This window comes from Rhopalosiphum padi, chromosome 3 (assembly GCF_020882245.1).
Source record: "Rhopalosiphum padi isolate XX-2018 chromosome 3, ASM2088224v1, whole genome shotgun sequence".
NCBI classification, from domain to species: Eukaryota; Metazoa; Arthropoda; class Insecta; order Hemiptera; family Aphididae; genus Rhopalosiphum; species Rhopalosiphum padi.
This window is the reverse complement of record NC_083599.1, coordinates 21759015-21773440: the sequence shown is the minus strand read 5'-3', so window position 1 is coordinate 21773440 and position 14426 is coordinate 21759015. Positions and strand designations below refer to the sequence as shown.

General features: G+C 28.9%; 1 protein-coding gene across 3 annotated transcripts; it reads right to left on the bottom strand.

Annotated features, from left to right (window-relative positions):
• Positions 1–392: 392 nt before the first annotated feature.
• LOC132926406 (molybdate-anion transporter-like) lies at positions 393–11189 on the bottom strand. Of its 3 annotated transcripts, none has more exons than XM_060990757.1 (2): positions 11037–11189; positions 393–2733 (listed from the first exon to the last, which is right to left on the bottom strand). In XM_060990757.1, the coding sequence occupies exon 2, from the start codon at positions 2707–2709 to the stop codon at positions 1288–1290; it is 1422 nt and encodes a 473-aa protein (XP_060846740.1). In that variant the 5' UTR covers positions 2710–2733; positions 11037–11189; the 3' UTR covers positions 393–1287. The 3 variants fall into 3 exon arrangements, with proteins under 3 accessions (XP_060846740.1, XP_060846739.1, XP_060846738.1); XM_060990756.1 differs by lacking the exon at positions 11037–11189 and adding an exon at positions 2866–3536; XM_060990755.1 differs by lacking the exon at positions 11037–11189 and adding an exon at positions 2839–3535.
• Positions 11190–14426: the final 3237 nt, after the last annotated feature.

Below are 14426 nucleotides of genomic sequence, written 5' to 3'. Positions count from 1 at the left end.
ATTAAATTAAATTAATTATTATTTATTATAATATGATAATGATCACCAACAAATTTATGTTTTGTACTTTTGTTTAAATGTTTTTTTAATGATAATATAGATGCAAAATTTAAGAACCTATAGAGACAATATTTTATTTCTTTTTATTATCATAAAATATCAATGTTCACAGAACATAGATTGTACCTAGACAAACCACGGACGTACATACGTATGTACGTCCGTGAGACAAACTTACAATAAAATGTATAGTATAAAAATACTCATAATCTTAGTACATAACTAGAATTTTATAATTTTTAAATACGAGTCTCTGGAGAAACTATTTTCTTTATCTTTCGATCAAATATATATTTATTTTAAAACTAATAAATAATAGTAAACAAAAACAATTTTGGAAAACATTTTTTAAATATTTATTTCGTATAAATTTGTATTAAGTATATGCTGTAGTATTGTGAACAAAAATAAAATTTAATAGTAATTAAATAATAATAATAAAAAAAAAAAATTTTACAATTGTTTCAATGATTTTAGTTCATAGAGGCATAACACAGAATTAAATTAATATAAATATAACAATAAAGCCAGGTTGACATAATGATAGTAACTATTAAATTATTGCGAAAGCCACTGTTAAACATGATAGCGCAAGAGTCGCTATCATGAGAAACTGTGTGTACCTGGCTTAAACAAATGTAGATTTATTGGAACAAAAAAATAAATGTTTTGTAAGTTGTAACAAGATTAATAATTACACAATAATTATTATTTATAACACACACACATAAATACATTTAAAACTACATTAAAGCTTTAATAAGAATAGTATACAAAATGTTTAAGTTGAGAAAATAGTATTTAATTAAAAGTAAAATATGTCTTTAATATCAAATAATATTATAACAAATTAGTTGAGCTGAAAAATTAAAAAAACATAAATTCGCAGACAATTGATTTTTCCATTTTAGATTATTAAGTCAATGATTAAAACTGGTAACCAATTTTTACTAATTTACTTCAACAGATACTAATACATAAATAATGTTTTTTTTTGTTCTTCGCTGTCTTAACTTAAAATTATAAGATGTTTAAATTAATACATATTTATAAATCAGATATGATATTTTAATTTAGTGTTAATATAAAAGAAAAAAATCTGAAATATTAAACACTTTATATAAATTAAGTAACTTATATTAAATTAATTCGCTGTAAAATTAATAATCAGTACCTAGTAAGGTATACATGGCATATATTATATGAATAATTTTATCATGAACATAATTACACTTCAATTTCATGACGTTTAATTATGTCTTTATAAGTTTCACTGTGGAACTTAGAAAATATTTTAGAAAATATAAATGTAATGAGTGTAGCGATAAAACATACTACAAAAATTGTTAAAATGAAATCAACATTAGGTTCTTGATCCTCTTGGATATTTGTTATATTGTTTTCATTTGGTTCTTTAAAATATATCCATAAAAGTGCCAAACAGATAAAAACATTACTAGGTATTTTAATTACATTTGATATGGTAACTCTAATCTTTTCCGGTATTACTTGACTCTTTAAATATGTCATGGATGGAAAGTAAATACCAATAGAAATTTCAAACAATAAGAAAAAAAAGTAACAAGTCATTACTTTATAATATTTTTGTTGGCCACTGTAATCAAAAAATTTGTTCGATATGGCCAAGGAACACATTAAAAACGAAAAGGTTGCTACAAATGTAGCCAGTTGCAATTGTTTTTTTGAATCCAGAAAACTATTTCCCAATAGTATTGAATAAATTTTTGAACCTATCATAAGAGCTAACATAAAACTTGAAAATACTAGCCCCAATGGGGGTTTTGAGTCTTTTAACACATCAAACGTAGGGGTCCAAATAAATATGAATAAGTACATGACACCTTCGTATAAGGACTGAACAACGCTGAGGGTAAAAATATTTTTATTTGTCATCCACAGAATAATAGCTTTCTTTACTGACGCTGAAGCCGATTTTGTGTTGCGAACATAGTGTTCATTTATCACAGACATAACATATATGCTAGAAGTTATTAGAAATGGAATGGCCGTTACAAAAGGCGCAACAGGTCCAAATTCTAACACACTAACCAAGAATAATGACAACAGTCCAGCTAGTATGGCAAGTGTAGCATTAAAAAAAGTTGCTTTGGCAAACGTATTATTCAACCACTCTTCTGGCAATTTGTAATAATTGACATGCTCGTTGATGTACCACGAGTCAAACGCCGAATACAGAATAGACGTGCTTATACCTCCCAACATACGTCCGACCAGCAATAATTGAAAGTTGCCAAACATTTTTGTCACACAACATCCTGAATACAATATACCGTAAGAAATGCAAAGTATTTTACGGCCGTAAATATCAGCCAACGCTCCTGTAATTGTGCCAAATAGACTGTTGGATATCGTGCCGGTAATGAAAAGGACGGCTATTTCTCCTTCATTATAACCGTACTGCTTGTACAATTTATAGACGTACGGGCCTTGAAGCCAATCGGCAAAACACGCCAAACAGTACACGATCAAGTAACGCCTCTGGAGTTTCTGGAAGTCCGTGTTTGTTTCTTGTTTCAGCTTCTCCACCACATACTTTTTGGAAACGGCAAACAGTACCACTGCGACCGTCAGCAATACGATTATGACGATGAGGAACATGACGTCCATTTGTCATCACAGCAAACGGCAAATCTGAAATGGAAAAACGAAAATCAATACCTACACGCACGCGACGGTAATATCACTTTCTCGCACACGGAGAGTGAACGATTTAAAACGAGTAACGTTTATTATTACTATTATTGTTATAATATTTCGACTTGCCGACATCGTCGTTTGGAACGGTTTGGGAGGTTTTTTTTTCTCTACGCGGCAAGTGACCATATAATGATTATAATATTAATAACGATTAAAATAATAATATCACAATATTATTGCTAAGCGTACTACGCGGTTCGAGACGTACTACGGATGTCACATGACGATATTATACCATATTGCATTGCGCGTACCGAACGCTAAATACGACGACGTTCATCGCGATAAAATATTGTTCATTGCCGGCCGTCGCCGTCGAATTTTCTGGGAACGATTTCGAGGACGATCGTGTCGCATGTGGCGTTTTCGGTTCGGGCCGGACGACGACGGGCCGTATCGCGAGACTGAATGTGCCTAATCGATGTTCACATGATTGTTCCCGAGAAAAAATTACAGTAAAAAAAAAATTAAAATAATAAAACAACCGCGCGCACGCCGCCGCAATACAGTGTAATGGCGTGCGCACTGTGCGGGGTGTAAAGAACGAGGCGGCGGCGACGACGACGACGACGACCGCGTCGTGTTTACGGGAAGTTTGGACGATAAAACTTCACGGAACGCATTATTTTATAATATGTTGTACGGTCGTCATGGATTCGAGCAACGTCTAAACTCTAAAATAATGATTTTGTACTCGGTATCAGTGTTTGTGGAGTTTTTATTATTCGTTATCAGCCACACACTATCGGCGGTCCGTTATCAACCGCTGGTGAACTCTGCTCTTTCGTTTCGGCGTCTACGCGAACTACACAACTTACTATACTACTCGTGCACTATTAATTATTATTATTATTATTATAATTATCATTACTGTTACACGAATAGACACGAATATTGTAGTGCGTTACACAATGCCCGCGGACCGTTCCGGCCTTCGGGTAACTTTTTTTTAACGTTACATATTTTTATAAGTTTAATAGCCGTAGTCGTTGTAGTAGTCGTTGTAGTAGTAGTGGGCATGTGCTTACGACTTATCATACAGCTATCGTACGTAGATAGCTATACACTGCCGGTTTCGGTTTACCTCCGATTTCTCAACGACCGTATCATTATTATTAATAATTGCCATCCAACGACCAACAACAGTAATAAAATATATTAATAATAATAATCGAGATGCACATAAAATACGTACCAAAATATGTTTTGAAAATCGTATAATATGTTATGTAATAAGCCAATATGTATATTATATTATAAATATTATCACAATAAGCACCTCCGGCGTATTTTTACTTTAAAATTTTTATTGACTAAATTATAAAATAGTTGTATTATATTAAATCTACGTTATTAATTAATTAATATAAATCAATTACAATAAGTAATAAGCAATAACATTAGTAATCATTATAATATTATTTATTAGGTAGCTGCTAAGTATTAATAATAATATAATATGTACCTATAGTTCGTATAAAAAAAAATTCCAAGTAAAAATGAGTTTCAATAGTTTTTGATGTATAAATTTAAAAAATATTTCAATATTATTTTTTCTTTTGAGAATGTAACAAATTGCACGAGTGTGCAGAAATCAGTATACGTCCTACACTAAATAGATACACCTACTAAAAATCGTTAAACAAATGTATATTTTTTATTTTATAAACAGTTTTAAATACCTACTGAAACCTTAATGATAAATAATGTTAATTACTTTAACGATTTATCATTATTATTAATGTATTTTTAATTAATTGGCGTCTATACGATTATACTTATAGGCGCCATGTTCTTATACAAATATTTAAATATATATTTATTATATAGCCTGCATAATATAGGTATTACTGTATTAGGTATATTGTAAATTGTAATTATTTAAAACGTATAAATAATTCCTATAGTTATTTTTTGATTTTGGCTAATATTTTGTAAGTATTTTTCTTCGAATCAACGACATTATGACAGTAATAATTGTTTATTATTAGTATATCTGATACAAAGGTAATTGTTAGAGCACGGATGTTGTAGTACTAAAAAACTAGTAAAATTGATTAGAGTATTACACTAAAAAATACCAAAAATTGCACTAAAAGTAACAGCGTTTTATTATATATGTTTTAAATTTACTGTTATGATCTAAAATTCTACAAAAAATATAAATATAAATATTATTATAAATTTAGTATTCTATTCTAACTTCGAAGTAGTTGAAGAACAAAACAACACAACGATACAACGCATAATTGTCAAATAGTCATATTACAAAAATTATTTTAAATAAACACTTAAATAACCTTAAATAGGTACCCATCAACTTGAAATTATGTTTATTTTATAAGATAATATAGATACTACAACGGTTGAGTCTTGAATGTCGACTATATTCTAACTAAAATAGTTGTATAAATGAATAAATTCAATAAAACTGCAATAAAAATCCAAAAATTGTAAAAAATTATACTTAAAACTTTTAAATTTTAGTTCGTACTTACATGACACGCATTAAAAACGTACTTAGCAATATATTGAAAAAGTAGAAAAACAGTGACAAATAATGCAACAACATCCGTGCCCTAGTAATTATTTTAAAAATGTGAAGTCATACACACGGCAATATTATGATGTTAAAATTTTTGGTAATAGATTATTCTATTTCTATCCTATATAGACTACTTATATTTCTTTTTACATTATAGTATCGAGCCCGCAACCTATACATATTGACGCTGGATCTCTAGAGAAGTAACCTGGACTTAAATGATTAAATAATAAGACGTGTTAATCGTTATAATTTATAAGCATTTATTAATTCAACTGCAGTGTATACTAATACTATACTCTGGAATAATATGCTAATGCTGGATTGTGCGAAATATTTTGTTTTTAAATTGTTCAGGTATATTATGTGCTATACACTATACGATTAATTTGGTAAATGTTTTATTCAATTTAATTGTATCTATGTACATATAAGTAAGTAATATCTCTAACTTTTATCAACAAGTACGTCGCGGTGTTCGATAGTAAATTAATAGATTTTTGATAAGACAATCAAATTATTAACTTGCTAAAATAAAATATTAATCATGCCAATATGCGCAGATTGCAGAATTGATGATTGAAAAAAAAATATTGTTTCATTCCCATATCAAGTTATACTAATATTTAACTTAAACATATTATTTCAGGACAAGCGTGAAGCATGTTTTAAATTTAAATATACCAACTACTATCAAAAACTACAATGATTTATTAATATTATTTTCATTCAATTTTAGCACTTAAGTTACTTGACTATAGATAATACAATTATTATTATTTTATATAGTTACAAATAACAGTATGGAGATACATTTTAAAATATAAAATACAATTTTAAATGACGCTGTAATATGTGTTATTATTTATGAAATAGAGAAAGAAAGAGAAAAATGTACAAAATACGATTTGTAAATTTACATTTACCAAAACATAAACATATAAAATTTGATACCAGAAATTACTCTCCAAAACATCTCAAATGTTTACAAATAAACAAAAATAGTCAAAATGTTTAGAAAATTATACGATGTGTAATATAAAATAATAATATAAACATTCGGTGAAAATTTTAAGTATTTTCGGTTTTTTGCTTTAATGTTACAAAATAAATAAGAATCGATTGTACGAAAATTGTTATTTTACTTGTGAATTCCCTATTTAACCAAAATTTAAACTTCAAACACTTATAAAAAATACTTACAGATTTACGCTCAATTTTGTTTTTTTTTTTAATTCCAATAATAAATTATTAATAAATAATTTATTACCGTCAAGAATTCGAGATTTTAACTTTAAACGCAAATAAAAAAATACTGTGACGAAGTTTTTAGATATATTTTAATATGTTAATGAACAATTTTTGAAGAATATTTGATTAATTATTCTAACTTTTGACCCAGAAAAGTTGGGGAAAGTGTCTTAGTTAAAAAAAACATTGGAAAAAAAGTAACTAGAAAAATTCTTGTAATCAATTAATTTTGTGTATTGTAATATCGATACGCTAATAAAAAGTTCTTTACGTTTTAATGCAAATAGGTTAAAATATAAGAAAAATATCTATTTAATTTAGATCATTATCATTATTCATTAGATACAATATCATGTTGTACTATGTTGTATTATGTTTACGTCTAAGAATTTGTATAATAATATTATTTTTTTTTAGTTTATTAATATAACAATACAAAACATTGGTTATCAATAATTAATATTTTATTGCTTATATAATGATAAAATTAATTTAGTGTATTTTAATATTCATACGCTTAAAATTATTATTATTACTTTTATTTTTATCAGATTTTTTAGCGTATGAATATAACAACATACTAAATTAATTATTAATAGTTATTTATTAAGTGTTTTTTTCCGAAGTCTTTTTAATTTGTCGACATTCCGCAGTAATATACTGTAGGAATTGGTAGGTTTGTAAAATTGAGACAATACATGCGAGCATCATGTCCTCATAAAGTCATAAGTATTTTGTAAAATATCAGAATATAAATTATTTTATAAAGATAAATATACAGTATACACATAATATAGTCTATAGGTATAATATGTATAGGTATATTATACGTGTTATTATGTTAGTAATAGTCGTTTCAGGTTTTAAATGTTTTAATACCGACCCGGACACATATCTTTGAAATTATCTGAACAAAACTTATATTTTACATTTTTATAACGATATTCCTTTAACGATTTCTTGACAATATAAGCCACACAAGAATATTTTTACCCTATGAACACATATTTTACAGACCATATGGCCATGTGGCATGTAGTTCACGATCACGAGTCACAACCGGCATATTATATTTATGTTCACATCGACAATTCGACTATATACTCGTATACTCACGTAGTCATGTCTACTCTCCCGTGTATACAGTATACAGGGTGTCTAATATAAATTTAGTGTAAAATTGTAGTTTTAAGTGCATTTTAAAATAATATGTAATTTTAAAGAGACATATAGAAGCTATCACAACTGCTCCAAACAGGTAACTACGGCCTTTGAAGTTATATTACTAGTATTACCTCACTATAGTTACGGTAATAAATAATAATAATATTATAAAACTAGCATTTGTAATATCCTTCAACCTTACAGGTTACGACAAAAATAACAGTCATGTTTAAAAATGTAAAAAAGTTTGTAATATCTGACCGTTGACAAATTGACGTCTTATATTGTTACTTAGAAAAAAGTATTGCCTAACAATATGAATTGCATTTTAGAAGTGGTACTGGAATTCTTAGTACGATATTGATATAGTATTATGATTCCGGATTATATAGCATTATAGTCGTTTGTTATAAAATTTTTATTATCAATCGATATTTATGTTTTCGCTACAATCACTAGGCCGTGGTAACCGAAAATCTACTTGGTATCCACTGTGCTTATATCTACAACGGGAGTAGATCGCGGAGGAGTCACGGTGACACCGTATGGTCTAAATTCTTTAGTCAGCACCGGATGGTACGCAATTGGATCGTGAATTTGTTGTGTTTTTACTGTTTTGATTTATTCGATTGATTAAGTCTCGTGTGACTTTATACACTGCACTTTATTTGCTACGTGCCTATGAGCCTATATTATGTATAATTATGATTGATCTTACTCTTTTTTGTATAATATAGGTATTAAGTATTTGTGTGCCCGTGTTTAACCTGCATTATAACCTGATGATTAAACATAATTTATTTAATCATCAATATTATATTACCTTAATCTACCCATTACCAAGACCACCATTTAGAACGGAAAGTGTTAATATCAAAAACAATCTAAAATGGAAATCATAAATGTATATTTTTTTTTATACAAGTGTATATAATGCCGAAATTTATATGACACTGTTTTTTCGGAATAAAAACAAAATATAATATGCAAAATGTGTACAAATATAAATAGTTTTCATGATTATTGATGACCTATTATTATTTATCTTAATTAAAACAAAATTTAAAACACACATCGTTGTGAAGTCAATATCCACTCTTCGTATAAAATATAACGTGTTTTATTTTTGAAATTTAATGTCGTTTTTAATCTTTGCGCAAATGTTTGACTGTACGATTTTTTCCCGATAAAAGTTTCGACAATATTCTATAAACGCTTTTTGCACACGATTGGATATAGTTCTTTTATTCTTTGACAATAATAAAACACCCCGAAATTATAGATTTTCTCATTCTATACAGACATATTTTTTTCTGCGTGTATATATTAAACGTAACGTAAGTACCTATTATTAATATCTATACAGAATAAAATGTTCTCAGTGATCTATACGGCTATATACTCATACTAACGGACAGAGCGATGTATACATACATATATAACATACATATATATATTTAGGTAGGTAATCGTGACATAACGTTTTCATTTTGGATTTCAGTATTATATTGATACACAATGGGGTATTGTATTGACTCATTGAGCGAGCCAGCGAAGTGTGACAGAAAAATATATTTTATTGTACCGTACCTATAGATTTTTGGGAAAGAGATCTTTGTATATGTGGTATATAAAAACTACGCAGTAGAAAACTACTCTCTTCACTTAACTCCGGAGCGGCCAACTGTGTATGACAATAAGTTATAGTGGTTGAACTAAACCTACTGAAGTCCCCATACTCAGCCAAAAATCATCAGAATATTATAATACACGATTATGCCAATAAAGACTGCTTATAAGTGATTACAACACATATTTATTTTGAAAAATATGGTCATTTATTTGCATTAAAAATAATATTAATGATTATTAATTTTATTTGCATAAAACCTATATGATATAAGTTAATTTACTCGTGATTATATACTATATTTTACCCGCCTGTATATACATCTATATTCATTATTTATACATACGCTATAATACGGTTCCCTACATGTTATTTTTATTTATACAAATATATACATTTACAATACATATATATTGTACGTAGGTATAGATGAATATCACGAATCGTTACAACTGTTATGCAGTATTATAAAAAACGAAGTGTAGAATTTATCAAATTGAATTTGAGTATCTACTTGAAATTTGAGTTTCAGTACAACAGTATGAAATAAAAATTACAAAAGTAATGTAGGTATTAGGTATACCCATAATATAGTATATTAATAAATAAATAATATCATTATATATACATACGTATATAGGTGTGCTATTAGTGTGCCTCAAAGATTTTTTTACAAAATTGGTGGTAACAACTAAAAAGGTTGGGAACCGCTGGTATAATCTATTGAACTATAAGGTAAATGTCATTGTCTTTATATGCTTCTTATACACGATTTTATCATTACTCTAATGGTGGTATTACACATACACACACACACACACACACACACATATATATTTATCAATTAGTATAAAGTACAATAATTATTGACAATGTTTGATGATTTGTAACTTAAAAAACCCCGTGAGTGCGTATAAAATAAGTTATAAGATACAATACAGAAATACACAATATTGTATTATGTACGTATATAGACATTAAACATGTGGCATCGTCATACGTTTAAAGATAACTTCGCCCAAATGTTTGTATAATATTATTATACGCGTATACCGGAATCTTGTGACACGAGAAGTATAACGCGAACAAATACTTTGGTCGGCCCGAATCGGAAATCTTGGATATTGCAAAAATTTTACGCACAATCAGATAACCGAAAAATTAGCGATCTACCTAATTAAAATAAAATATTATCGATTGTTGGACATTGGTTGTACATAATAATAAAGTAATGATAATCCTACAACGGCTATAACATATAGCTGCTATCTGTTTGTAGTAGTATATGATATTAAAATTTATATAATATATATTATACAAGGACTAAAGTACCTACTTAGTCAATATTTGCGTACCAACACATTAAATTAGGTACCGTAATAATCGTTTATCGATACGATATCGCATCGGTTTTAATTAATTATATTTATATATATATTACATATTGAACCAGGAGAAATATATTATTATTATATTCTATAAAAGCTAAGCAGTTGTAAAGACTATTATACAGCATTATATATACTGCTACGTTATATGCGTGTACGTGCAGTTAAACAATTGATAACTGATAATGAATAATAATAATAATAATAACGTAAATTAATTTAAACTAGAATATTATATGTATAGAAGCTATGTACTCACTTATGTATGATATGGTAGGCGGCAGGCGCACGCGTTTCTAGTAGGTAGGTACTTTCTGCTGCGTTGAAAATACTACTGACGGCGTCGTATTGCACCGTAGGGATAGGCAGGTATAGCAGCAATATATATTGTTGTGTTATTATATCGCTACTGCAACGGAAAAATATGTTACTCGATCATTAACGGCCGATAGGTGGCGATGAGATCGTCTGTTCGGGAACGAAATATATTTATTTATTTCCAGTGGCCGCCGGCCGGCACGACCACCGTGCATTCGACATATAAGTACCTTACTGTACGGGGGGGTTGAAAAAAAAACAGGTTTCGTCGTCCTTGAACCATACCGAACAGCAGATGCTGTGCGCAGTCCTATGCAACAAAAACAAAATTATTAATATAACATTCTGTACATATGTGTTTACAATACATATTTGTGGTGTAGTTAGGTACTTAAATCACAAACAAAAATCCAAAAACGTTTTTTTTTCACCGAAAATAAGATTTCTAGCGGTCAAGCATAAACCTATATATACTGAATTCTGATGTTATAGGCGATACTTTAAAAAAGAACGCCATAACATTTATTAATTTTTAAAACTCATAACTACTTAGCACCTACTCCATCATGGGCGTAATAACTAGGGTTTAATAGTTATAAGGGCTAGAGTTCTAGAAAACCATAGTTCAAAATAATTTGAAGGATAAAAAGTAAAATTTTATAGGGGGCTAGATACAAATAAACAGGGGCTAAGCCGCCCTAGCCCCCCTAGTTACGCCGATAACCTACTGATTTGACGAATTGGTATTTTTAATTAACTAATTTATTTATCTGTTAATTAATAAAACATGAATATGATGCCCAATGCAATACAAATAATTACAAACAATTTGTCAAATCTATAATAATTTATCTACGTATATGCAAACAAAATATCCATGCACCTATAAATAGCAAAAATAAACGTGTAAAATACAATTATTCTAAAAATTCATCTGTTGTAATCTCAATTACCTAAGACACTCGTTGGTCTAACGCATAATCCGGATAAACTGAATAACTCATACCATGATTAGCTTGTATTATATGGAAAGGAATAGTAAAAGGAAGAGTGAAATCTCGAGGAACGAACAGGAACATTAAAGTTAATTTGAGAAAGGAGTCTATAGCTATAGCTATCAATTTATGCGAGAACAACAATAGTTATTAACTGTTACATATTTATCTATACTAATGAGTTCTTGCAGGTATAAGTCACAATGATTTGTTACAGGAATGTATGGTTGAGACGTAAATTAATTTTTAAAATGGAAGCAGCTGATGATAAAAAACGACTCTGTAGTCTGTACTCGATCTTAAAGCAAGGAGTCTGTTGCCGTAAACGGATTCCAAGGAATAGACACATACTCGAGTATGCATTGGATATGCATATTGGATATTTGGATCCAATGTGTGGACCGAACACGAGAGTAGTATACAGTTTTAAGCAAGGACGACTGTTTAAAGCTCTTCGAGGTACGATGAATTACAAATCAAAAAACCAAATATATTATGTATACTATAGGCTTTAGCATGAACATTAATTATAATATACCAGAAGTATTCAACCTGTGTTTTATGTCTCCAACTTTTAAAGGATGTCGCTTGTATTGGTCAAGGAAGCGCAATGTCCTCTGTTGCAGTGCTAAGAGAGGAAAAAATAATATACTTGATTTTGACGATGATGGCGTGACTATTATATGGCGTTACGATAAATACAAACTAATGTTTATCATATTACATGATTAAATAAACACACTTATAAACAAATTATAAATATTATTTTATTTTTTAATTAATAATTTAGGAACTATCAATATGTCGTTAAGACTGACGAGGAGACGAATGAGCTGTGGAAAAAAGTTTGATTACCTTTGTCATACACTCATATACTTCAATCACACTATGTCATCTATTATAGGTTGTAGATGGTACATTGGTGCTGATAAATCGTAATTAAAATTGTACGTTCAAACGAATTAAAATTAAAAAGACGTAAAAAATGCATACGTACATGGTTAAAAATATAAAATGCAATTTGGTGTATCTGTTTCGTATGATATAAATCAAATCATTGCTGATATTATATCAATGATATATATATATTATAATGTGGCAACGTACCTCTGTATAAATGTGAATGAAATAATTTAGATACTATTGTACAACTATTATAGTATTATACACTATAGGTCAGGAGCGTAGCCAGGAATTTCAAAGGGGGAGGGAGGGTGATGTTTAAAATTAATTGATAAAATTAATCATTTTACGTATACTTTATTGTAAAAACGCATTACAAGTGAATAGATAATGGTTTATGAGAAAATAATGAAAATATTATTATTATTAATAAAAAAAAAAAATGTAAATCTATGAGTATACCACGACTGAGGGGAGTGTTACTACACATGTAACACCCCCCCCCCCCCCTCATGGCTGGTTGGGTTAAACTTATAGTTAGGATAAAAAGATAGCCGAATCGAAACGAGATTATTGTTTAAAATATAGAATACAATAATATGTTATATTACACGAACAACTTAAGTTCTACATAATGACATATGTTTGTAATGTTTTGTATGCGTTTAATTAATTGGAACTGATGGAGAATAAACAACAAGTTAACAACATATTCTGTTAATTAATATGATCTATATTCTATTCTACTCAAGACTGCGTAGTACGTATGTATTGGGTATATATTATAGTTATGCGGGAGCGGATCGGCCGGAATATCGAGTTGTTAGTTTATCCTTATAATATTATAATTTCTCATCAAATTGTACGTACAGTACTAAACACTCGAAAATAACAATTAATAATTTACTGTAGTTGTAGTAATAACTAATTACTATTTTTCGATGTGACGGGAGAGATAACTTTCCGTCGCCGCGTACACTAAATCAGCATTATATTATATAGTTTTCAAAGCTAAGCCGTTTGTTCATTTATATTCATACAAGAAACGTAAATAAAGCCTGCACACGCGACGGACGAGGATACGACTCCCGTTATTTCTATTAGATTACTCCATTACAGATTTAGATATTTACATAATTATCAAGAGATTCAGAGGCGCATTGCTGCATATATTATTTATTACGATTCCCGTGTAAAAATAAATAGAATTATAGGATCGTCGAAAAACATATACCGGAAACAAAATTAATGTGTTTCCGAAAACATAATATATCATAAAATAACGACTGGATGGGGTACGACGGGATTAATGTTTATTTTTTTTTTAAAAAAAGAAAGAAAGACATATATTAAATTATACGAGTACATATACCTTTTGCCACTATAACAATGAATTCCAGCGTTGTTTATATCTTACCTATATGAAGTAATAA